The sequence below is a fragment of the Desmodus rotundus genome, chromosome 1, assembly GCF_022682495.2.
Source record: "Desmodus rotundus isolate HL8 chromosome 1, HLdesRot8A.1, whole genome shotgun sequence".
NCBI lineage: Eukaryota > Metazoa > Chordata > Mammalia > Chiroptera > Phyllostomidae > Desmodus > Desmodus rotundus.
Genome location: NC_071387.1, coordinates 3005156 through 3028656, shown reverse-complemented (window position 1 = coordinate 3028656; position 23501 = coordinate 3005156). Strand labels below are relative to the sequence as shown.

The following is a 23501-nucleotide window of genomic DNA, read 5'->3' as shown; positions in this document are numbered from 1 at the left end:
AAACTGTCAAGAGAAAAAACTGCAACCATCAATTACAGAAATGCTTAAGCTTCACCTGGAGTTCAGAATGATACATACCGTGCAGAAAAGGACGCCCGTGCCGGAATGTGAGAATTCTTGAAACACTGCTGTTCTTTCCTAAAAAAACAAGGAAAAACCTTACAACTCTGAGGTCAATTGCAGCGGGGCAGGTGCCGATTCCCATAACTCCCCCATCTCCTCCTGCTGGAACTATATATTAAGGCGCAGAACAGAGAAGCTTTACCGAGAAAGAGGGAGCATTCACATCTAGCAAGACCCTGTGCATCCAGGACTGGGCTTCTGCGAGGCAGCAGAGCGCGGGGCAGCGCGTTCAGTGAGGCAGCGCCAGGCTGGACGCGCCCTTCAGACACAGCCACTCCGGGAGCAGGGAGGCCCCACGGACACGGACCGAAGAACCACCTTTTCTGTGGGGCAATTTTGTTCAAGACTGATTTTTTAAAAAGATTACAAAGTTATAAACCCTGTACATTTTAACTGTAGAAAAACTGTATTGAAGTTGAAGGAAGAAAATGCAGTACCGCACCACTCAAAGCACGCCGCCACCACTAGCAGCCCCTTGTTTCCGGGCCCTTCCTGGGCAAAATCACCAGGAGGGGCTCTTGAAAAACGGCACACACTACCTACACTATCAACACATTCTTGTTACTTCATTTACATGTACATACACATATACATGTATGTACGTATCTCAACAGAGCACGGACATCTCTCCAGGACACAAAGAGAAATATCCAGACCACGTCCCTCTCATGACCACACACCAGTGCCCAGCTGGACGGGTGTGCTGCCGTGTCTGCAGCCGGTGCCCCACTGCTGCCAAACGAGGCCGTGGCTCACGACTAACCACGGAGAGCGATGCCGTGACGAGCCCCACCGGAGGTGAGTCCTGTGGACGGAATGGGCCCTTTGGGAAAATCCCTAAAGGGCGGACTTGCTGGCCCAAAAGGTGTGCACAGTGAACGGCTTTCTGTGTAAACTTGCAAAGTGTGCCCGCGCATGTTTTCGTCACAGCACTACAAGTAGCTCAGGCTTGGCCACGGCCGTCTGTCAGCAGCAACGAGAAACCACCAAATTACCACGTATGTGGAGGAAAAAACAAGTTAGCCTCTCCCTCCACTCTGGCACAGCCAGCACATCACTGAAGTGAGCCTCACTGCGGTCCTTCACACACATGCGGTGTCATACACTCGGGACGCCAGGGACACCTGAGGACAGTGGACAGTGACAGCCAGCGTGTACCGAGCGCTGCCACGCACCAACCGGATGCTGGCCTTCACGTTACACATGTGCACTCACCTAACGCCCCAATCACTCTCTGAGCCGGTGAAGAGGCCGAGTAACCTGCCCAAGGGAGGGGCACACCCAGCGAAGGGCTGGACCGACTGGACCGACCTCTGAACCTGGGGGGCTGTGTTCCAGAGGCGGCACTCTAGCCCTCACAAGGGCGACTGCACTTGTCCAGTTTGCTGCAAGGCTTCATGAGGGACATTTTTAATGTCTGCATTGTAATGTCAGAAAAGTTCCGAAAGCCGGGGACACATCTTTTAAAGCCTGTCTGGGACGTCTCTGTGGCTGGGGTGCGGACAAAACCCAAGTCTTTCACCACGACCACTACGCAGCAAACCAGAGCTTCTCTCTAACCGTGCGGTCGGGGTCCTACCAAGCACGTAGGGAGACCACAGGTCCCATGGGACGGCAGCCAGGATAAGAAGCCAGGAATATGTGATGGGACTGTTCTGGCTCGCTCCGGGCGGGACACAACACAACCTCGTTCGCCAAATGAAATACAGACACTCCCTCCCACCTTCCACTCAGCTCAGGGGGAGGCTGTGAAGGCTACTTACCAAATGAAACAACGATGTACATAAAAGGGTGACAATTACTAAACTAAAACCCCTCAACCATCCCTGAGGGACAAGTCACAACAATAAGGCACCGAACATTTTCTGAGGACTCTGCGGGCCCGCCTGCTCTAAAGCACTTCATCTGCATTAACCCAATGAACCATCACAACCAAAACGTGAAGCACTACTGTGGGCTCCAGTTTAGAGACTTAGAACCTGAGGCACAGAGGCTAAATGCTCTCCACAAGGCCAGGCCCTGAACACGGCAGCCCCCACCCACACCCGCCCGCCCTCCCGGACTAGCGTCCTGCCGCAATGAGTGTGGAGCGGAGTCACTGCAGACTCTTCCCTGCGCTCTGCTCCGACTCCCAGATCCTGCGGAGTCCACATCCAGACCCCCGCTCCCCAGACTACCCTGCCGAAAGCCTCCGGTGAGCAGACCCAGAGGGTTGGGGAGCCGACGTAAAGAGAAGAAGAAGAGGCACCACAAACGGCATCACCTTATGAAATCAGCAGACTCGACTGAGTCAGGGACACAGAAGGTAAAAACCAAGAACTCATAAAAACTCACAAAGGCTGGAATATTCAGGAAATTCTACATATTCTTGTGGCAAATGAGAGCCTGTGTCCTTGAATGACCTTGAGCAAATTCTGAACCTCCATTTCCTGAAGTATTAAAACAACAGAGCAAAACCACAAAGGGAGTGGACTGGATGACCTCTGCTGTCTCTGGGAGCTCTAAGAATGTGATGACCTTTGAGCTGGCTCTCTCAAATCTCATCCCCAAGATGAGATTTCCTTCTTCACTCCTTCCACCCGGGAGCTGCCTGGTGACGGGCCTCTAGGACAAGATGGCTCCGCACTAGGGCCCTGGCAGACCCTCCCACAGTCGAAGCCTTCCACCCGCCAGACTCCCTCAGTGATGGTATCCTGGGGGTGCAGGAGCTGGGGGGGGGGGGCCCTGGAATGAACCAGGCAGCTGAGAACCTAGAAGAAGGAGCACATTCGGCCCTCCCTGAACACAAACGGCGCTCAGAGCGGAGGCAGAGCTGGGCACACAGCCTCGCGCGGGCGAGTGCGCGGAGAGCGAGCGCTGCATCTTGTTGACAACGACAGCAGTCACGCTCAGCAGTACCATATGGGAGCCACAATTTAGCTCCATTAATGCTCTTAATTTGAAGACATCAAGCCCTAATTACACACTGGGTACTAAAAAGGCAAAACCCTTCCCTGGTGCCAGCTACTTAGTGGTGCTCTGTTGCCTTAACAGCTGGCTGAGGTAGAGGCGGGCCAAGCGGGCCTGGGAGCCCTCGGGTGGACCAGCCCTGCTCCAGGGGCAGCGGGCGGAACAGTAGGCTTGCTCCCCGCACCATGCGGCAGGGCGGCGGCTTCCAGCTCCTGGGGGGTCGCCCACCTCGGTGATGCCTGTCGAACGTAGCCCTGCAGGAGCTGGGCTAACCCTGGAGGGTGTGTGCCAGTGGGTAGGGCCTGGGGTGCTCACCTCCTGGTCCATGCTGCCGTGAAGACGCAGGAATCGGAACCGCGGGCAACCAGATGGCATCTGCCCTGGTGCCGGGGCCCCAGGGCTGCTCAGCAGGGTCTGCAGGAAGAGGTGGTAGTGGAACTCCACCAGCTCACAGCTCGAAAAGAAGACGATCACCTTCTGGTCTGTTTCAAACTACATAGATACAAAGAGGAAAAACCACCACACGTTTTCATTAGGTGAGACTAAAATGAGTCTTTCTCTAAAATACCTACTCACGCTGGCCCCAGTTTGGAAACAGGTGACAGACAGCTTTGAATTATTCTCAGAAACAACACCGACACCCCACGCTACAAAGGCTGCAGACAAGGGCAATGACAGCTGTGACCTTGACCGGGATCCCACAATGAATGAGGAGAGCAGGCTTCAGAAGAAGCTGTCTGTCGGCACTGCTCCTCACCTGCTGCGGCCTTGCACGTGCGCAGCCCGCCTCAGACCCAGGCACAGTGCCTCTGGAAGCTTCGTTCTCAAGCCATTCCACCTACTGGCTCCCCAGGTACCAGAGGAAGTAACACGAAACTAGCAATTAAGTTTACAAGCACCAGGCCCCTTTCGGCAATGTGACTGCAGGCCCCTAGCTCCATCTCACTCCAGCACGTTCCTACCACCTGCGACACTCCCAACACAGCCCCAGGAAAGACATTTAAGGCTGATTTCGAGGTGAACATAGTGGCTGTCAGCGACCCCCGACAAACACGAGCCACAGCCCGAGCTCACAAGCAGTTGGAAAACTACGTGCACGCGTGTCTCAACTCCATGCAGCGATGCCTGTGCGGACGGCACGGGTCTTTCTCCCGCGGGGGGCCGGCTCGCACCCCCAGCTTACCTTGCACTTCTGCAGGAGGAAAGCCGCCAGGCAGACCAGCCTCAGTTTGCTGGGAACCAATGTCACGTACTGGTCGAGACCCTCCGGAATGGCGAAGCCATCCAGCTCGTCACCAGGCTGTGGGGCACACGCTTCCAGAACTGCGTTGCCCTCTGGGCTCGATGGACTGTAGCTCTCATCCAGGACAGAAATACTGACTGGGTCGTGCAGACTGATATCGGCGAGCCGTGTCACACCTTGGAGACAGTGAAAAAGGCAAACAGGTGACAGGCCCACGCCGTGGCATGGGTCCCACAGTACACCCAGACACGCCCCACGTCCGGGCATCCTGGGAAAGCCCTGCCAGGGATCTCCAAGAGCCAGGACCTGCCTGATGGCCAGCTGGGACAGACCCACTGGTTTCTCCCCACAGCCCGACAACCCGCTGGCACCTGTGAGAGGCCCTCAGAAGGAACACTAACAGATGTGTGCCCATCACCCACAGAAAGGGTTCTGGGTCAAAGAAGTTATGAAGACCCTGATAAAGAGGCTCCACGAGTCTCACACGGTTGGCCAGGCCTTCCCAGCACCTCTGCTGTGTGGGTGCACTGCAAACCTCCAGGAGGAGGCAGTGTGTGGCACGTCCCAAGCTTTGTGAGCCAGAACCCCTGTAACATGGATTATGTCTTACAATTAATGTTCTTTAGAGACACGCAAAACGGCCCGCCCTCTGCACGAATGGCACCCGGTCTGTGTGAGTGACCACAGAGACAGAAGTGTACACCAGACACGGGCATGAAAGCCATGCTGTCGCTCCGGCAGGACCTGCTGTGTGGGTGACGCAGGCGGACAGTGCCGCCACTTCTCCAACCCCTGGTGTTCCTATCTGTGTCCCATCTCGTGAGGATGAAAAACAGCAATGGGCTTAAGAACACATGTATGTTTAGGTTCAACATGTCCTGGGGAGAAAAGGGTGATCACACTAAACACACAGTTGGGTGAGATGTCGCCGTCATCAGGACAAAAGCCCTGCTCTGCATGGACCACACAGCAGCAGTAAGAACTTCATGAAAGAACCGGTAAGTGGCAGGCAGCCTTTCTCTTCCTCCCATCTCAGCATGAGCGCCAGCAGCACCATCCTCACTGGTGGCTCTGGATCTGGGACCTGCCCTCACCCTCGCCTGGGGCCCGCAGCAGAGTCTTAAGATGCCGAGGGTCGAGGGTGTTGCAGGGCTGGAGGCCGGCCTCCAAGACGTCTCCCCTTGCCCAGGCGGAGACTCGGGCCCTTGCAGCTGTGTCCACCCTCCTCACTCAGAGCAAAGAGGACTTGTCCACTCACCTTCCGTGAGAGTCGCCGACAACAAGACGTTCTGCCGCTTCTGGCTCTCAGCATTAACTGCATTGAGTATCACTGCGATATCTTTCTCAAAACCCAGGTCCAAGATTCTGTGGTTTCAAGAGAAGAATTTCAATGTGCATGAACCCTGAAGGCAATATGAAGGGCTTTGGAGTGACAAGGAGGACACACGCAGCCCGTGCCTTCTGACTGTCAGTTCCAGACCCGCCTCACCTGTCGGCTTCATCCAGAACCAGCCACTGGATCCGACTGAAATGAATGTTCTTTGTGGATTTTATATGATCCACCAGGCGTCCAGGAGTGGAGATGAGGATGTTTATCCCTTTGCGGAGTCTGTTAAAACATCACATACCGTGAAAGGAAGCAGATCAAGCTGCGCTGCACCAGTAGAAAACACAGAAGGCAGAGGGGACAAATCTGCGTCTAGCACCCATGTGCCATGGCTTGAAATCAGGACAAACATATCGACAAGTGGATACAAAAGTACAGTTTTAATTTTTCTCTGGAGTTTCCCTCTTCTACAGAACAGACCTGTTAAGATCTGTGATTGTACTAAAATCATAAAACCACTTTGAAAAGAATCTCTACCGTGTAATCCGATGCCTTTTACTGGGCCCATAGATCCTTTCTAGTATTTTCAGCTACATGGTCGCCTAGCCTGTTTCTGGAGGCTTCTAGGCCAGGGAACCTCTTACCTGCATCAGCTATCCCAGGGTGTTTTCCCTTATACTGAATCCTTGTTGTGACTTCCACACACAGGCCTAGTTTTGCCCTGTAGGCTACGCAGAATTAAGTCTAATTTATAACCCCCAAATATCCTTTATCCCATTCTTCCATGGTAACAAAAGCCTCCAGTTTTTAGCTGAGCATATTTTCTAGAAAAGGGTAAAAGGATAAAGAGGATGGGGACATCCCACAAGCACCTTTGAGAGGAGGACGCACGACTGTCTGTGTTCCTGCTACAGGAGACTAGATGTCTCAGCTGGACCTGTGCTACCTGGTAACCCTGAAAACGGAAGCCTCACTGAGTGGCACAAAGACAGAGGGAGCCTGGGCCCTGGCACTGGTGCACACGTGGATGGGCTGCCGCCAGGCTCCGTGAATCGGAAGACAAAGAGAACTTCTCCATTGTTGGAGGTACCACTGTCCGCTGCCGTTGTTATTCACGGCTGAGTCTAGGTTTCAACTTTAAGATTTACTCCTTATTAAGGAACTACGCACACAGTTGCAGGTTACTACTAAGCATTACTCTATAGTGCAACACAAATGTTTTTAGAAAGAATGCAGACGATTGGGAATTGACTTGTCACAAGCATTTTCTCCTGACACCCATTACCAGCTCCATCACAGAATTAGGAATCCACGTTCTGGGGTGGAAGAAGCAAGGTGCGAAGCATTATGTAAGCTTATGCTCTTGTTTTTATGAAAAACCAACAAACCCCCAAACTGCCAACGTCCCCAAAAGGGAGTCACCAAGGGGGACGCACACCAAACGAGGGGGCTGCGGGGGTGCGGATGGAGTGCAGAAGGTCATGAGCAGCACATCAGAAGGGAGCCCCCTGTAGGTTCACCCGTATTTTAAAAACAGCTCTGGCTCCAGGGGACCTTTCCCTGCTGCCCCTCTCTGCCCTGCACATGGGACGAGGAAGCCCAGTCTGAGACAGGGCTCTCTCCAGGTTTAGAGGGACCAGGTCGTATCGCACAGGAAGGCAGGACAGACAGACTCAGTGAGGGGCTGACAAGCAGACCTCCCCGTACCTGGCCTTCTCGGATTTCCTCTTCTCTCCGCCCATGAGCACTCCAGGCACAATCCAGGTAAACGGCTAGAAACACATCAGACCAGAGTCAGCGCGAGCCCGTGCTGCATCCAGCCTGCCTCTACACCGTCCTCACAGAAGCCGGGAGGGGGACTCGGGCCTCCACTGCAAGAGGTGTCACTCTGCAGACGGGACTCTTAGGCATGGCCACCCCCATGCCACAGCAGCAAGCACCTGCACTGGGGCCATGTGACCACCTTCCAACACGGAGGCAGAAATGAAAGCTTCGGAAATGATTCAAGCAGCTTCTCTGCATTTCTCCACAGAGCCTGCGTCAAATACACATTTCAGGAAGTCTGCTGCCTTTCCCTTGTTCTTCTTGGTTAAAGCGGATAAGCACAACCCTCCCCACTCCCCACCCCGAAGACGGAAGGGAGACCATGTCTCGAGCTTGCTCGGTGGCTGGCCGGCTTCAGCTCTGTGGCCTCTCTCTCCCTTCTTAAAGAGAACCTACTTGCAGTGTTGTCGGCTGCTTTACCCTCAACCCCAACAGCAAACATCTGTGAATGACTTGCTAGTGACTGTGACAAGTAGATAAAACTTTAAGCACCAGAAAATACCAGCAACCTTGCTAAGCTAAAAACAGGTAGTTACTAAGGTTTACATCAGTAAAAGCCTACAAACTATACTTGGGAAAAGCGGAGACATCCAGGGAGAAAAGGGAAATTAGAGTGATTCCCAGCTCTTTGAAAAGAAAGGACTACAGTGTATTTCTCTTTCCTCACAAGGTCAGGGAGAGAAGATGAAGCCGAGCCCCTGGTGTGCCTTACCTTGAGCAGTTTCTGGAAAGTGTCAAAGCTTTGCACAGCCAGCTGCAAACGTTAGAAAGTTAGAGTGAGCAAGATCTCGTCTTCCTTTTTCGTTACATTTCGACCATGTAAAGTGATAGGATCCAAACTTGGACCTCAAGTTAAGACTTAGGAAAAAGAATCCTATCATGGAACCGCCGTGACAAACACCCCGGTGTGAGGCCCGGTGCCAGGCCCGTCAGTGTGTGCATAACGTGGGCAGACGAGCAGCATCCATGTCTTCGACGGACCCTAAAATCGTGTGCTGTGCTCCCCCTGCTGGCTCAGACTCCCATAAGCGCCCCCAAGCAGCACCAAGGCGGACAGAACGGGAGTGTCGACCAGAACCCAACTCTCTTTGGAAGGAGAAAGGTGTAACCTGCACGCAAACTGGGACACACCAGAACAGCAAGGGACCGGGTTCGCCTTCAGAAACAACTACGGTGACATGACGACACCCAGGGACGTGCCAGAGGGAGCAGCAGCTGCCGACTGAGAGGTGGCCATTCCTCCGCTTACAAAAGGAAGAAACCAGCAAGCCCAGAGGAAATGAGAGATGTGGGCTCGACTGTTAACCACCACAGAAGCCCTCTCCACAACACCTTCACCCAAGGACACGTGCGTGCAGCTTCCGTGTGCTTAGTATGCACGAAGCGTCCGGGGAAGCGGCCAGTTGGCTGCCATAAAGGTCTGAATAGCTTTGCACCGGCCTCTTCACTGGACTGAGCTGGCAGGGAGCGATTAGCACCTGAGGGAGGAAAACGGAGACTCTGATCTGAAATTGCCTCTGTAGGCAAATAAAATATACCCGATGAGAGACTCCTACCAAGGAAGAGGAAAATACAAAGGATCTTAACTTTTAGGAACATTTTTTGATACAGTAGCTTCTTTTTTTAAAAAAAAGTTCATTTTCAGAGTCGACTACTTTTATTTTTGAGTTAAGTTGGGGAAAGAAGTACAAAAACGTGATTATTTAAGTTTCTTCTAGAAGGACAGACACCTGAAGTGCGGTTCGTTTTGGATAGCAGGGAGCCTGGCCCACGACTCAGAGGGCACACGCAGTCTTCTTGTCAGGAACCAGAAGGGCGGTTCCAGGCAGAGGAAAAGGCTCCATGGTCGGCGCAGTGCAGAGAAAAACGGTAACGCCCCCTAACCGACTCAGCAGGCCGTCCCTGCAAACTCCTGCCCAAGGCTCCCCCCGAGCACGGGATGCTCACCTCTCTCGTCGGCACGAGCACCAGAGCGTAGGGGCCATCACTGCGCTGTGGGCAGAGAAGGGAAGAAGCACCGTGAATGAAGGTCACAAGAGTCCCGACGGCAGGACTTGAGGGTGGCCCCTTGTGAAATGTCCCAAGTAGTCTCATTGAAGGAAAGGAACAAGAACACCGTCCAGAGGATCTGGCCCATGCAATCAGACAAGAGAAAGGAATGTATGGAAGTCTGAAAAATAGGTCAAACTGTCATCATTAGCAGGTATTTTATCCTAAAAAAAAATTCTTTAAAAAATGACTTGAAGGTCTACTACAAAAAAGGCAATTAACTAACCGAATGCAAAATTAATATACAAAACTCAACTGGCTTTCTATAACATAGAAAGTGAGAAAATACAAAGGAAAAAAAAATCACACTTAGTAACAAAAAGGGTAAGAATAGCCCTGGCTGGTGTGGCTCAGTGGACTGAGCACCGGCCTGTGAACCCAAGGGTCTCTGGTTCGATTCCTGGCCAGGGCACAGGCCTGGGTTGTGGGCCAGGTCCCTGGAAGGGGGTGTGCGAAGGGCAAGCAGTTGATGTTTCTCTCCTTTTCTTCCCTTCTCTTTAATAATAAATAAATAAATCTTTTAAAAAAATAGGTAAGAATAAAAAACAAAAAAAAGTATAAAACCTAAAACACCAAATGTACAAAATCCACAATGAGAATTTTAAAATAACTCTGAGGAGCATAAAATAAAACTTAAGTGGATAGGTATTTCCTGTTCTTGGGTAATATTATATATAAGCTAATTCTCCCTAACCAATCCAAATGTAATTTTAACAAAATGAATATGTGCATATATATGCATACGTAAAATAGCATGTAATTATACAAGCTGACTTCAAAGTTCATATGGAAAAATAAATGTGCTAGAATAAGACACTTATGAAAAACATCAGATGTTAAAACAATTTAAATCGACAGTAGTTTTTAAAAATTGATACCGGTACATAGAGATTACAATAGCAAATACAGTCTAGAATGGAATCAGATTCAGACAAAAGTTTAGGAAATAAGATAAGGAGCATTTTATATCAGGGAAAAATGGCTTATTCAAAGGTCATCTTAGAAAAAAATTAAGTTGGAATTAGGTTGGCCTTTTTATAGATCATATAAAACTCAGAAACCATAAAGCACCAATACATTGTTACATAAAAGGTTTAGCCTGCAGAAGGAAACACAACCAAGGGGTAAATGACCACGGGGAAAACTGCCACTCGCAGAAGGGCCAGTCCCCACCTGTGCAGAGGGCCTGCATTCAACTCCAAACGGAGAAGAGAACCACCAACAGCTCACGCAGAGAGGGGGAGGACAGAAAGCAGCCAATTTACGGAAGGAAGAACTCAAACTGCAGCTTTTACACATGGGAAAGATGTCCGCCTTTCCTCCTAAGTCAAGCTGGCACTGTAATACGGTGTTTTCCCCGTCCCGTGAGCAAGACCGAACTGCCGGGTGTCAACAGCAGCAGGAGCAAAGGGGAGTTCCTGCACACTGTTGCTGAGGACACAAACTGCTCTAACTACTTAAAAGGTCAACTTTGACTTTATTTATCAAATAAAAATGCAAATTCCACTTATAGGACTTCCTCTAAAAGATGCGCTCGTATGTGTGCATGAAATAGTTGTATTTTCCAGGATGTAGAATGTTTATAATAGCCCCGGTTTGTAGCAAAATATTGAAAATGTAATTCCCACCAATGCAGGGAAAGCTCATAAGTTATTATACCTACACACGGTGGAATACTAGGCAGCCTTTTATTCATTTTTTAAAAAAAGATTTTGTTTATTTACTTTGAGAGAGAGGGGAAGGGAGGGAGGAGAGGGAAGGACACATCCATCGGTTGCTTCTTGTACGTGCCCTGACTAGGATCAAACCAAAACCCTGACGTGTGCCCTGACCAGGGATTGAACTGGCAACCTTTTGCTTTGTGGGATGACGCCCAGCCCACTGAGCCATAGCCAGTCGGGGCCAGGCGGCCCTTTAAACACAGGGGAGAGCAACGCGGTGCTTACTATGAGCGACTGTCCTCGAAACATGTTAGGTGAACAAAAGCAGGGCCCGCAGCATCACGCATAGCAGGGGTCGTTTGTGTATCGAACAAAGAAATAAAAACTTCAATTAAAGGGGCAAGCGGACCTATACATATTCATATTTGCTTCCTACGAACAGAATACCCCTGGGAGGACAGACAAGAGACTGGTGACAAGAACTACTGCATCTTGACAAACATGTCCCACTCGGGGCAGGTGGGGGGAGTAGAAAGACGCGCTCCTCGCGATATATTTTTTGGTACTGTTTAAAATTTTACCATGTACACTGTATCTAAAAAATAACAGTAGTAATAGTACAAGAAGAAAGTATCTGATAAAGGCCCTGAAATCAACGGTGCCTTCCACCTCCCAAGTGCTCACAGACAGTGGGCGAATCACAGCACCATGTGTGTGGAGGCGAGGGGCAGACCCAGCAGCAAACTCCACCACAAGCATGGTTTTCACATTCTGCATCAGAGACATTTGCCCACAAGGAGAAAAGGATCTGGAATTCAAACTAGAGCCACCTGTGCTCACCGCCAGCGTGGCAAGGCTGCACTGAGGCCCAGGAGAGGAACAGCAAACGGGGCAGTACACCAGGTCGATGTGCCGCAGTGTGGCGCTAGGAGACTCTGGCATTTCAAAAGGTGCTACCACGCAGACAGGAAGAGGGAAAAATCCATTTCTCACCGGGTAGCAGTGGGTGGAGGGGATGGACGTGACGTTAAAAAAAATCAGAGCCAAAGTAACTGGAAGGGCGAAAACACAGCAGAGCAGTCCATCCCCTTCCACCCAAAATAATTTCAGACTCTGCTGGGCGCCCTGGTTTGCTGCTCCCTCCACACGTGGTTTTTACAAGCCAAACCATTTTACAATGAACTCCACGGGCCTCTACTGACTACTTGAAATAAGTGAGTTAAATTTGGGCTTGCAAAGCCCTCTCTACCAAGTATTTCACTCTCAAATAGAATGAGCTGTTACTGATGTTAAAGGTATTTGAGCACATGAAAACAACACCTGGCTTGTCAATGGTTTGGACTATAAGCGAATCAAATCGTCCTTCAAAACAGCCATGCAAGTGTGTTGCAGACGATGACAGCTAACACCGAGCAGTCTACCAGTCACGGGACACCCTTCATGACCCTCCTCAGGCACCCGGCTGGCTTCCTGCTCCCCGCAGGACACAGGCACAGAGGGCTGAGAGGGTTTGCCTCAAATCACACTCGGGCTCCCTTTGGAGTGTGACCGCATCCTTTCTGTCCTCAGGTCACAAGCTACACTACAGGGCAGGTGGGCTAGGACTGCAGGACCCACCCCAGCTCAAATGTTCCCTAGCTCTCCAACCCGGAATGAACTAGAACTTACTAGCAACTTCTCCTGGAGTCTCTAAGTGGGTGAGGACACCCCGCATTGTTGGCATAATCTGTTTCTCCTCCAAGTTCCAAGTACCTGGCTGAGGAAGCCCTGTGAGGGAGTTCTGTCCCTGCGAGGGCCCCATGGGGAGGAAAAGTCAGTCCCCTGCAGGAAATAAAATGCTCATGGGTCCACTTCAGAAATGCAGCATTAACGGTTTGACAAGAATCATTCTTGCCTTTTCACGTAACGACACACACCGATTATCGTCACTGACGAAGCTGGTGTCACACTGCACGTGCTGGTTTGTCACCTGCCTTTTCTCAGTTTACAGGGCAGGAACACAGGTTCACAAATAATAACTGAAAGAAATACCCCTTTAATGGCTCTAAAAAGTTCTATCGTTTAAATCATTGTGTAGAATTTGTTTTATTGAATTAAAATTACTGACATAAAGTTTAAGTAAAATTTAAACTTACTCATTCTGAAATAACTCAGACTTACCAAAAAATTGTACAAACAGTACAAAGCACTGCCCTCAGCCCTTCCCCCAGCTTCCTTACATGGTACTGACTCTCAAAATCACAGCACAAGGATGAGCCCCGGGAAGCTGGCGCCGACCAAACGCTGGTCACCAGTCCCCAGGCCTCACGCACACCCCCGGCCAGCCCACCAGGCCCTCTCCCAGGACTGGCCCAGCGCAGGACTGCGTGCTGCGCTGCTCTGTCGCGTCTCCTCTGCCTCTTCACCTGGGGAGTCCCTTGGTGCCTCCTTGGCTTTTGTGACCTTGACAGTTTTGAAGAGTGCTTGCCAGTTGCTCTGTAGTGTCCCTCAGTTTGATGTGTCTGCTGTTTGCTTGTGATTAAACTCGGCTATGCACTCTGGGCAGGAAAACCACCCAGGTGGAGCTGCGCCCTCTGTGGGACTTGGAGACACGGGGGACACTCGCTCTGGCGGCGCTGACTCTGACCGCCTGGGCAGGAGGGGCAGCCCGGCTTCCCGTGGCGGGGCTGCTGTTCGAGGCAGTGATGAGCAAGTGGCTCGTGGGGAGCCGCTCTGGAACCATGCCAACACCCCATGTCACCACGTGGTTGTGCCCTCGGCCCGGCCTGGGACGGCTCGTGCCTGTGGCATTCCCCCTGCGGCGACTGCCAAACGCTGATGTTCTCCTTCCACCACTCGTTCTCCACCCATCCTTTGGAACTCTACCATGAGAAAGGGCTCTCCCCTCCCCCATGTATTTATTCAATAATTTCTACTTATCAGTTTGGACTCGTGGATATTTGTTCTAGTTTACAGGCTCTAATCCAACACTCTCGTTATTTATTCTGGCACTCGAGTATCAGGCAGGCTTGATACATGTCTGATTGTTTGTCCAAACTGAGACAAAGGGAGCCAACGCGCTGTTCTCATCTGTTTGGGAGCCCGCCTCACTCCGTGTTCTGACCTCGCCATCGCCTGCCGAGACCGACCAGGCTGTGTCTGGGGACTCTGGGCCAGGCTCGGAGATGACACTTACGCTATGGAACGTGGCGGGCAATTGGCCTCCCAGGGACGCAAAGAATTCAGGGGCTAACTACATGTTTCAGAACTAAAGATAAGCTCTAGAAATGCTCACACCAGGCGGCCCCTCTGTCAAACTCGCTGACTGGGTGCTTAGCCCCACATCCACACTTCACGAGGGGCCGCCTTCCTCAGACAGCAGAGGGGGGATGCAGCTCCCCTCGCTCGCCACCGAGTCTGGCTAGGCTAGTGCACTTCCCCAGCCCCCACTTTTCGGGAAAGCTTGGGTAACAGTGGTGCCGACAACTCGGCAGCAGCAAGGCCGTTACAGATTTAGGGAGAGCACACAGGCAAAGTATCTGGCGCCAAGGTAGACATCTGGGGCGCACCCAACAAATGCCCCCCGTTAGACCCACTGTGACGGCGGTGAAATGCGTTCCTTCTGCTGCGCTCTGGGACCACCTGCACAGGCAACACCCTTGTGCAGCAAACAAATTAAAAAGAGGTGTGGGAACCACTCAGTGGCAATAGCTTCTTTGGGCCCCAGGATTATTGCTGGGCTTCAGGTGGATGGTCTCTGATGCACCATGGACAACAGTGGAAAAACATATTTGACGCTCACCTGTATTTTTGTTTTCATTGCTTGAAGGGACTGGACCACCGGGATGCAATAGGCAAGAGTTTTACCTTTTAAAAAAGAACAAAAGTAAGTAAAAGCAGAGCCCCTGTGGGTGACAGTGAGGGAAAGCAGCCCTGCTCCCTGCGGGTGGCACTCAATCTGGGGAAGGGAAGAGCAGGCACACCACCAGGACGGGCGGAAACGGAGCTCACGTGCCTGCCACACTCGCCACTCAGTCCCACCTCCACAAGACCAGCAGCTTCAGCCACTCCTCCCGCTAATAAGGACACGGTCCCTAAGCTACACCAAAGGGCCACCGGAGGGCTGTCTCCAGAGCAACAAGTCCTCCTCTAAAAGGTCCTGACCTCTCAGAGGGGCACAGCGGTCAAGTCAACATCCTCTGTGGACCTGAGTGGAGGCTGAGCAGTGGCGGGGAGGCACACAAGGGCTAGAAGGGCATGGCAGGCTGTTCGGGAACACGTGGCAGCAGGGTCCCGTGTTGGAGCGAACGATGGGTGTCTGAGCAGCATGTGCTCGTGTCAGGGCTGGGGTCAGCGCCCAGAAAACGTTCATTGCCATGGATGATGGGACTTGGCAAAGTCCCAAGACAGGTTCCGAGGAAGGAGAACAGAACCTGACTTCTTCCACATGGTTCCTGCCCGTGGCTCCTCCTGTGGCCCCCTTCCCGTCCCTGTATGAACTAAGTCAGGGCTCTCAGCAAAAGCAAGCATGGTCTCTCCTCCCCCCAACAGCCACCTCACTACACTGCCTGCTACATGGCCGTGGCCTGGGCCCTATGCGCGGGAACACAGAAACTCAGTGACGACTGACCTGAGCCCGTCTGGGATCTCACGAGAGCATCTCTGCCTTCCAGCAACGCGGGGATGCTTTGCTTCTGAACACTGTGGCCACGCACAGGAGAGAACAAACACGTGGTTATCTGTCACACAGCACACATTCGCATGTGTGGGCAGACGCAGGGCACACAGAGGGCAATGGCCCCATGCTTTGGTCCACCAACTGGCCCCTTAGAAGTTGCCTAAACACGCAAGTGAAGGTGCTGAGAAACTTCTGATGAACAGAAGAATAAAACCTCAGTTAAACTCCCGGAACTTAGTTGAAAATGCTGAGGCAAGCCAGGTATTAGCCACGCCACTATACTGATTATAAACAAAGAAGCGACAGGCGTGACGACAGCCTGGAGCTCTGGCGAAAGTGTGTGACACCCTCTCTCGCCTTCTGTAAGAGGGAATAGGCAATGCTGCACAAACATTCTGGGAAGACTCCCGAGCAGAAGAGTAAGAGGAAGCTGGGAGCCCCTGAGGAAGCCAGGAACTGATGCCCCTTCTCCAGAAAACCAAGAGGTCACTGTAGGGACACACTCAGGCGCGTGTCTACATGTGCATGCGAAAACTAACAACAAAGAGGGGACAGAAATCATCGATGTTTGGGTGACAAAACTGAACAGAAACCATGGTGAGGGGGGCTTACTTTACTCTTCAGTATTCTTATTTTTACTTCCAAGCATCTACTCCTGTGTTACCACTGAGCCTCACCACTACGACACGGCACGACAAGTCCCGTGTCTGTAACGGAGCCTTGTCAGGGAAGCACGGCAACAGTGAGATCCCCGGAGGACCGACCTCCGCACGGAGGCCTCACACAGTCGGCCGCTGAGAGCAGAGCTGCGCAGGACCAGTCTCCCCAAGTGACGGGTGGGGAGACCGAACGGCTGAGGGCGTGTGAAGCCCCGGACAGGCGATTGTCTGGCACTGCTCTCTACCATTAACACACAGCTGGGCTCAGTCCGCCACAGGCAATTCAGATTTCACACAATTTTACCCACCTAAACCCTAGAAAGAGTCAGGGCTGGCCTGGACCCCTTACCTGGTCATGAGAGACATGTTCAAGACCGCGTTGATTGTGGAAATCTGAAAGAGAAGACGAGGAATGTAAATGCTGCTCTGCATCACTTTTCTGGAATAACTGTGTTTGGTGCCAATAACTCCCACGGAAGAGAACTGATGGCCCTGAGGGCTCTCTGATGGAACTGAGACCCAGTGGCTCTCCACTGGGCAGCTCCTGGGGACAAGTTCCGGCCGTCACAGTGCCAGAGGGCAAGTTACTGCTGCGTAGGGGCTCGGGATGCCACTCAACATCCTACTACGAGTGACCATCCCAAGTGTCCTCGGCACTGGGGCTGAGCAGCCCCACTCAGAGCGAGGCTCACGCAGCCCACCCTGAAGGAGGAGGGCAGCCGTGCCCACGCGAGCGGACAAAGTCCCTCATGGGCACGTCCTTTCTTCTCCTTACTCATAAACTGGCCCAGAAACTCACTCGTGGTTAAAGAAAAGTGTTCATTTGTTTGCACAAAATACACGTTAAAACAGTGTTTTTCCTTCATTTCTGTGTAACTACAGGCGTCCCTTCACAGAAAGCAGCAGCTCAGTCCCTCCTATGGTCACCATGACATCTGCCGGCAATGACGTGGTTGACTGAAAGCCCGATGAGCAGACCCCAGTCTTAAACTGAACCAGGTGAGGAGAGACTTGAGTTCTTTCCAGAGGGGGAGGGTGGGGACACAGTGAACACAATGTGAGCTCAGTGGAGTCGTCCTAGCAGAGCGTCTCACCGATCTGAGCTCGGTCGGGTGAATGGGAGCAGAAATAACCACACTCGGGTTTCTCTTCCTAGAACCGCCTTTGCAGACCCTGAAAGAGTGAGCGCGCCACAGCCCCGACAGCACAAGCCATAGACACGCATACTCACTAAATGTGGGTGGAGGTCCAGCTCGTGAAAAGCTTCGGAAGAAAACATTGTTTCTTGCACCTGCTTGACCAGGGGTCTGCAAATGATGGAAAACCTGGCATCAGTTCCAATACAGCAACTAGAAGGCAGAGTACACTTAGCCCCTTTTACTCCCGAGGCACACCTGCACCTGGGCGTACCTGCGGAGCTGGGGGATCTCAGGGTTGTTTTTAAACAACGATGAAGTCTTAACGCCCGGCTTCTGCTCCTGGTTTCTATCACTCGCGGTGGTTGAAGACTTCTTCCGAGTAAACACCTTCTTTGCCTTCCCCTTCAGAGTCTTCGGCGTTTCTTTAGCAGCGGTTTTCTTGGCTGGGAGAGAGGATGTCTCATTCCTCCGTTTCGCTGGGGGAGCCTGCCTGGACGCCTGGCGTTTTCTTTTGGAGGCCTGTGCTTGCTGCGCCGACCCCCAAAGGAAAGAGCAGCAAGAGACGCATCAGTCCACGAAGACAGACCTCCGAGTGAAGCCTGACTGCCCTCGAACTGCGCCCTCCCCGCCGTGATCATTACGCCCCATGTGTCAGCAACAGTTTACGGTCGGTCTGCAGTCACTCTTTGACTCAGCTTTTCTCCCTCCAACGGCAGAAAAAAAGAAAAAACCAAAACACCCATAAAAGCTCAGCTCACTCATCTGCTAGACCTCACCATCCATCTTAACTGTAACTCGACCAAGATGAGGGCAGGGGTCACACAGGGAAAAACATTTGGGGGCTGAATATTAACAAACGAGTCTCTTTTAACAGGAGAGGCCCACCTGTGACGTGCGCTAAGTCAGTCTGTACTGCCAGGAACATTTACATGAGAATGGGGGCGGGACAAAGAATCTGTCCTCCCGTTAACAAAGCCAGTGGGTGGCCGAGCTTGTGGGACAAGCCCTGGGACAAACCGCGGGACGCCCAGTCCCAGCTCACACCCAGGAAGCAGAAACCTTCATCACTGCCCCACCCCAGAGCGCTGGGATCTCTGCCATTCCCCCTTCGAGCTGCTCCTCCAGATTCAGATTCAGGCGTGGAGACAATCCCTACTCACTGTTTCCATTCCAAATAAGAACCCTGCTCCATCCATCCTTTCTACCAGTTATTTCCAACCCTGCTCACCTTTCAATTCCCACCTGATAGCTGACTACAGGCTACACCACCAGGTGCTTTCCTGCCTGCTGTTTTTTATCTCCATAACATGAATGTGATTAAGCACATGCTGTCAAAACTCCCCCCAGGAAAAGAAACATCCAATTCCTCTATTTTCTTTGGCCTTCTCTTCCAATTTACACCGGAAAATAAAAACATCCTGTGAGTAGCCAGTGCTTGTTAATTCTGGCATTTGGGTTTCTCTGGGAATATGTTCTTTTCCTCTTAGCCTGAAACGGTAACTTTCACTCACACACTGGCCTGTTTCAGCCATGTCGGCCAGCTTCAGACTGACCTACCAGGAACAACAGTTCTTTGTTCCCGGCAGCCATAGATCTTTTGTATCTAAGGAATTCAATAAACACAACCTCCAGTATTTAATATGAATGATAAGTACTGACCTACATCTTTTTACAAGTATATTTTTACAAAGTTCCAAGTTCATGAATTTTCAGATTAAAGCAAGAGATGAAGTCAAATTTCAGGTCTGTGGACTCATTTGCAAGGCGGAGTGAACTGTGCAGATTTTGCCGGAAGAACCACAGAGGCTGTGAGCAGACAGGCCCAGAGGCCCCGCCCACCCTGCACAGGCTTCCCGCACAGGCTTCCCACACAGGCAGCCTTGCAGTTGCTGCCCACGCACCTCCTCTTCCTGTTCTCTGTCCCCCAAGGCTGACCAAATTCTAGAGGTGTAGAAACCGTTTCTGACATTCAGGCAGGACCTGCCACCTTGAACAAGCATGCCTCCTCCGTGCACAACTTTCCTTCGCGCTTCATGACCCCTCTCCTCCTTCCCCTTCGGGCCCGACGCTCCACCCAGGACACAGACCGCAAACCCGTTACCCTCCGGCTCACCCCATACTCAGAGACAATGTCTCTCTAAAAGCAACTGTTCAGAGTCGAGCACGGTATGAAATAGGCTTCGCGTGGCTGCCAGGCTAAAATCGAAAATCTGAAATCTGACCTACAAAGCCCTCTAGAATCTGGCTCTGCCCACCTCACCCGTCTCAGCCGGACCCTCTGCTGTCCTCGTGGTCCTTAACCCCTAGCCCACACATGCTCCCTTCTTCCTCAGGGCCTTTGCATGTGCTACTCCCACGCCATGTCTCCTACCCTCCCTCTGGCTGGCTACCTTGTCCTCACCCTCCAGATCCAGGCTGCCTGGGCCCTTGGAAGAGCCTTCCCTGACCTCCTGTCTCTGCCCAGTCGTACCCTGCGTTGGCCCATGTCTGGCACAAAGTAAGTGCTCAATAAATACTTGTCAGGTGAACTAATCAACTAATCACACACAATGGGGTTATCCCTTTCCACAGGCTGGACACTTTCCTCCTGCTTGTCAGCTCCCCCCACCCACATAAAGTCCACCCTCAGTTCTCAAACGTCTCCTGTCTCCAACAACTCGGTACTCCACCACGCCGTTCACAGTAAAAATGTCCTGGCTGCTGAGCAAACTTCGGATCTTGACCCAACAACCCTTTCGTGCTGAAACCTGTAAGATCAGTCACGTGTCTCTCAGGTTGACAACCAAAGGACATTCGGTTTTCAAACAAACTGTTTCTTGAACAGCCTTCCAGAACGAAATATGTTTGAGAACTGAGGTTCTACTGTATAGTAATTTAAAAACACTGACCATTCAGCTGCTGCCAGGTGGCTTGGTCCTGAAGATACAAGCTGGAAAGTGAGCCGAGCCAAGCCCTTGCGGGAGCCACAGGCTCATGGCAGAGGGAAAGGGTAAAACCAGAACTCAAACCGATGCCCACCCTGTGGAAGAGGTGCATGCAAAGGGCTATGAGAGCACACAGCAAGACAGACCGCCACGGCCCACAGCAAGGGGACAGGAAGGCTTCGTGAGGTGGCATCTGAGCACAGAGGAGCGAGGACAGATCTAGATCTACTGAAAAATGGCTGCACATTAGGCAAGTCACTTCTGAGTCTGTGTGTCCATCCTGTAAAATGAGGGGTCACAGTAGTGACCTCTGGGACCCAGCTAGCCCTAGAAGTCTAGATACTATGTCTTTGATGTCAGCAAACATACTGAGTAGTTCTTAGGCTCAGTATGCGTAAGTGGCATGCTACGTCCTTGCATGAATGGTCTCATTTATCAATACAGCTACTGGTGTCACCTCACTTTCAGAGGACACCACTGGTGGGACGAGAGCGTGCTGCCCCAGATCGCCAAGGGGTCCAGGCTTTGCCCAGGCAGGGACGCCACAGCCCTGACGATAGTGCTGCAATGCCTTTTACTAACTGCATCCCGTTTGGTTAGAAAAACCATGACCAGTTGGATCCCTATTTTGTTTGGAGTTGTTTTTTGAAAGGACGTGCACCAAAATGTTAACCAAAGAGTTAAGCGATTTGGGGTTTAAGTATGCTTCCCAAATTTTCTACGATAAATTTGTATTAACTTAATAATCAGAACACAGTCTGTGCAGTGCTAGCCTAAGTTAGGCCATCGAAGTCTTTCGAAATCCAGGACCCTGGCTACCCATCCAAGTTCAGCATATCCACGGTTCTCATTCAAGACACAAATAGAAATGCAGGTGCAGATGAGGCCACTACCCACACACGTCCTCACCTCGTTGATCAACACCCTTCAACAGGGCAGTTCAAACGCCCACAAAACCAGACACCCTACGTTTGCGTTCAGCTCACTCAAAGGTCCAGCCGGCTCTCCCTGAGTCGGTCACCAGGTAGTACGATGGCACCAGGAGCCCACCGAACTCCCGACGCAGCAGTTCTGTTACACAAAATGCAGCCAAGGGGAACACACCATATTTTGCCTGTGCAATGCGCACTGTTTTGGCCCAAATTTTTGAGGGAAAAATAAGGGCGCGTATTAGATGTATGTAGTGCTAATTCTGTATCTACATAAATGTTTTCAATTATGTTAAAATATAAATGCTAAAATGTTCATAATATGTTCAAAAGTAAATGCTAAAAGTCCTTTATAATACAAAAAACAAGTATCTAAACATAAATAAAAATTGAATTAAACAATTAAAACCAAAGATTTTTTTCCTGCAAGTTTGGGGCAAAAACATGGGTGCACATTATCCATGGCAACATACAGTACTACTTTTTTTACCGCTGGCATTTACTGAGTGCCTCTGTAAGTCGGAAAGCATACAGTCTTTATGTTTATTATCTCTTTTAATCCTCATAGTAAACGCTTACGGAGGAGAAAGTGCTGCTCTCATGTTCGGGCTCGGAAACGTAAGGGTCAGAAGCGAGGCAACCTCCTCCAGGTCACAGAGCCAGCGTGGCGCCAGCGGGCGTCTAGGCCCAGGTCTGTCCCACGCAAACCCCCGGCCCGCAGTGGCTCTTCCGCACTTTCCCTCCCCCTCCCGCAGGGATGGGGCCTCACGGCTGGCTGGCTGGCTGGAAACTTCCGCCCAGGCCTCTAAATCCTAAAGCTTGTCAAAATAAGTAACCAAATATACAAACAAACGAAATAAAATACAAATAAAAGTCACCAAAGAGACTCCAGACACTGGGTGATAGTTTATAAAAACTCAAGGAATTTCAGCTTTAACAGACTGGCTGCATGAACTTTGGCAATTAACTTTTCGATGGAATTATCCGTTGCTTTTTCAACACACACACACACACACACACACACACACACACACACACCCCACCCCCACCCCCCTTCCTCAGCAAGAGATTGCACCCTTCTGGTTTTTGATGTACCGTGATTTTACAACAGATTTTCTGCCCTAAAGCCCTCCCCTTTTCCAGTAGATAAGTCTACCGTCCCGGAAACCAGTATTCAGCTCTGGCTTGGGCAAAATTTAAGGATTCTTTCCCCTCCCTAGTACGAGAATTATATCGTTGAGTTTTATTTTCTTTTGCCCCTCCATTGCGCGTGGATGAAATCTGTGCATTTTTGAAGGGACTCAGAATAAACTTCCGTAGTCTAGTCCTTATTCCTGGAAAAAACGACCCTTGAAGTCGAGAAAACGGTGGCTGAGAGACGGGGGTGGTGACAGCGCTAAGACTCAGGCCTACGCGTCACTTCTAACTTCTATGGGCGCCAGCCTCCAATCCCTTCCTTCCAAGTCCTCCAACTAGCAGCCCCAGCTAGCTCTCGCCCCTCCAAGATCATCCCCGTGGGGTGGGGTTCTGGTCTTCGACACATGTTGCTCGGCGACACTTCCACAAGCGGCCGGAAGTCTGACCCCTCCACCCCCCAAACTCCGTGGATAATTCCAAACCCGTGAGGCAAAGCGCCAGCGATCGACATGCAGCGCGCGGGCCGGGCCCCGCCCGGTGCCGACGGGCCTGCGGGCTCCCAGAACTCACCCGCCTCGCCTGGGCCGTGCGGGGTCTGGAGGACGTCCCGGGGGCGGCGGAAAGCTGCAGGAGCACTCCGTCGGTGGCTGCCATGGCCAGCGAGGAGGCACGACCACACGCAGGCAAGCGAGGCACGTCTGCACCTAACGATCCCCGACCGCAGCTCGGCTCGGGCCACGTGGGACGCGTGCGAGGACCCCGCGTAGCTGCCCCGCCGGGTCCTGCCGCCGAGCCCCTTCCGGGTCTCGCAGGGCCGCGTGAGCACAGGGCCTGCCCCACTGTTGACTGCAGCCACGGGGCGGGGTGACCGTCCCGTTTG

General features: G+C 51.7%; 1 protein-coding gene across 2 annotated transcripts in view; it reads right to left on the bottom strand.

The window, feature by feature from the left end:
• DDX31 (DEAD-box helicase 31) overlaps positions 1-23408 on the bottom strand; it is a 64501-nt gene extending 41093 nt beyond the window's left edge. Inside the window, exons 1-14 of one of the 2 annotated variants that reach the window (XM_053919446.2) lie at positions 23192-23407; positions 17903-18159; positions 17724-17799; positions 16842-16885; positions 15786-15856; positions 14958-15022; positions 9414-9458; positions 8179-8220; positions 7350-7414; positions 5805-5924; positions 5574-5680; positions 4256-4491; positions 3388-3564; positions 79-138 (exon numbers count right to left, since the gene is read on the bottom strand). In XM_053919446.2, the coding sequence (XP_053775421.1) occupies positions 79-138; positions 3388-3564; positions 4256-4491; positions 5574-5680; positions 5805-5924; positions 7350-7414; positions 8179-8220; positions 9414-9458; positions 14958-15022; positions 15786-15856; positions 16842-16885; positions 17724-17799; positions 17903-18159; positions 23192-23275 (1449 nt within the window). In that variant the 5' untranslated portion in view covers positions 23276-23407. Of the gene's footprint in view, positions 1-78; positions 139-3387; positions 3565-4255; positions 4492-5573; positions 5681-5804; positions 5925-7349; positions 7415-8178; positions 8221-9413; positions 9459-14957; positions 15023-15785; positions 15857-16841; positions 16886-17723; positions 17800-17902; positions 18160-23191 lie in introns of both variants that reach the window. The other variant, XM_053919447.2, reaches the window with a different exon arrangement.
• Between the last annotated feature and the right edge of the window lie 93 nt (positions 23409-23501).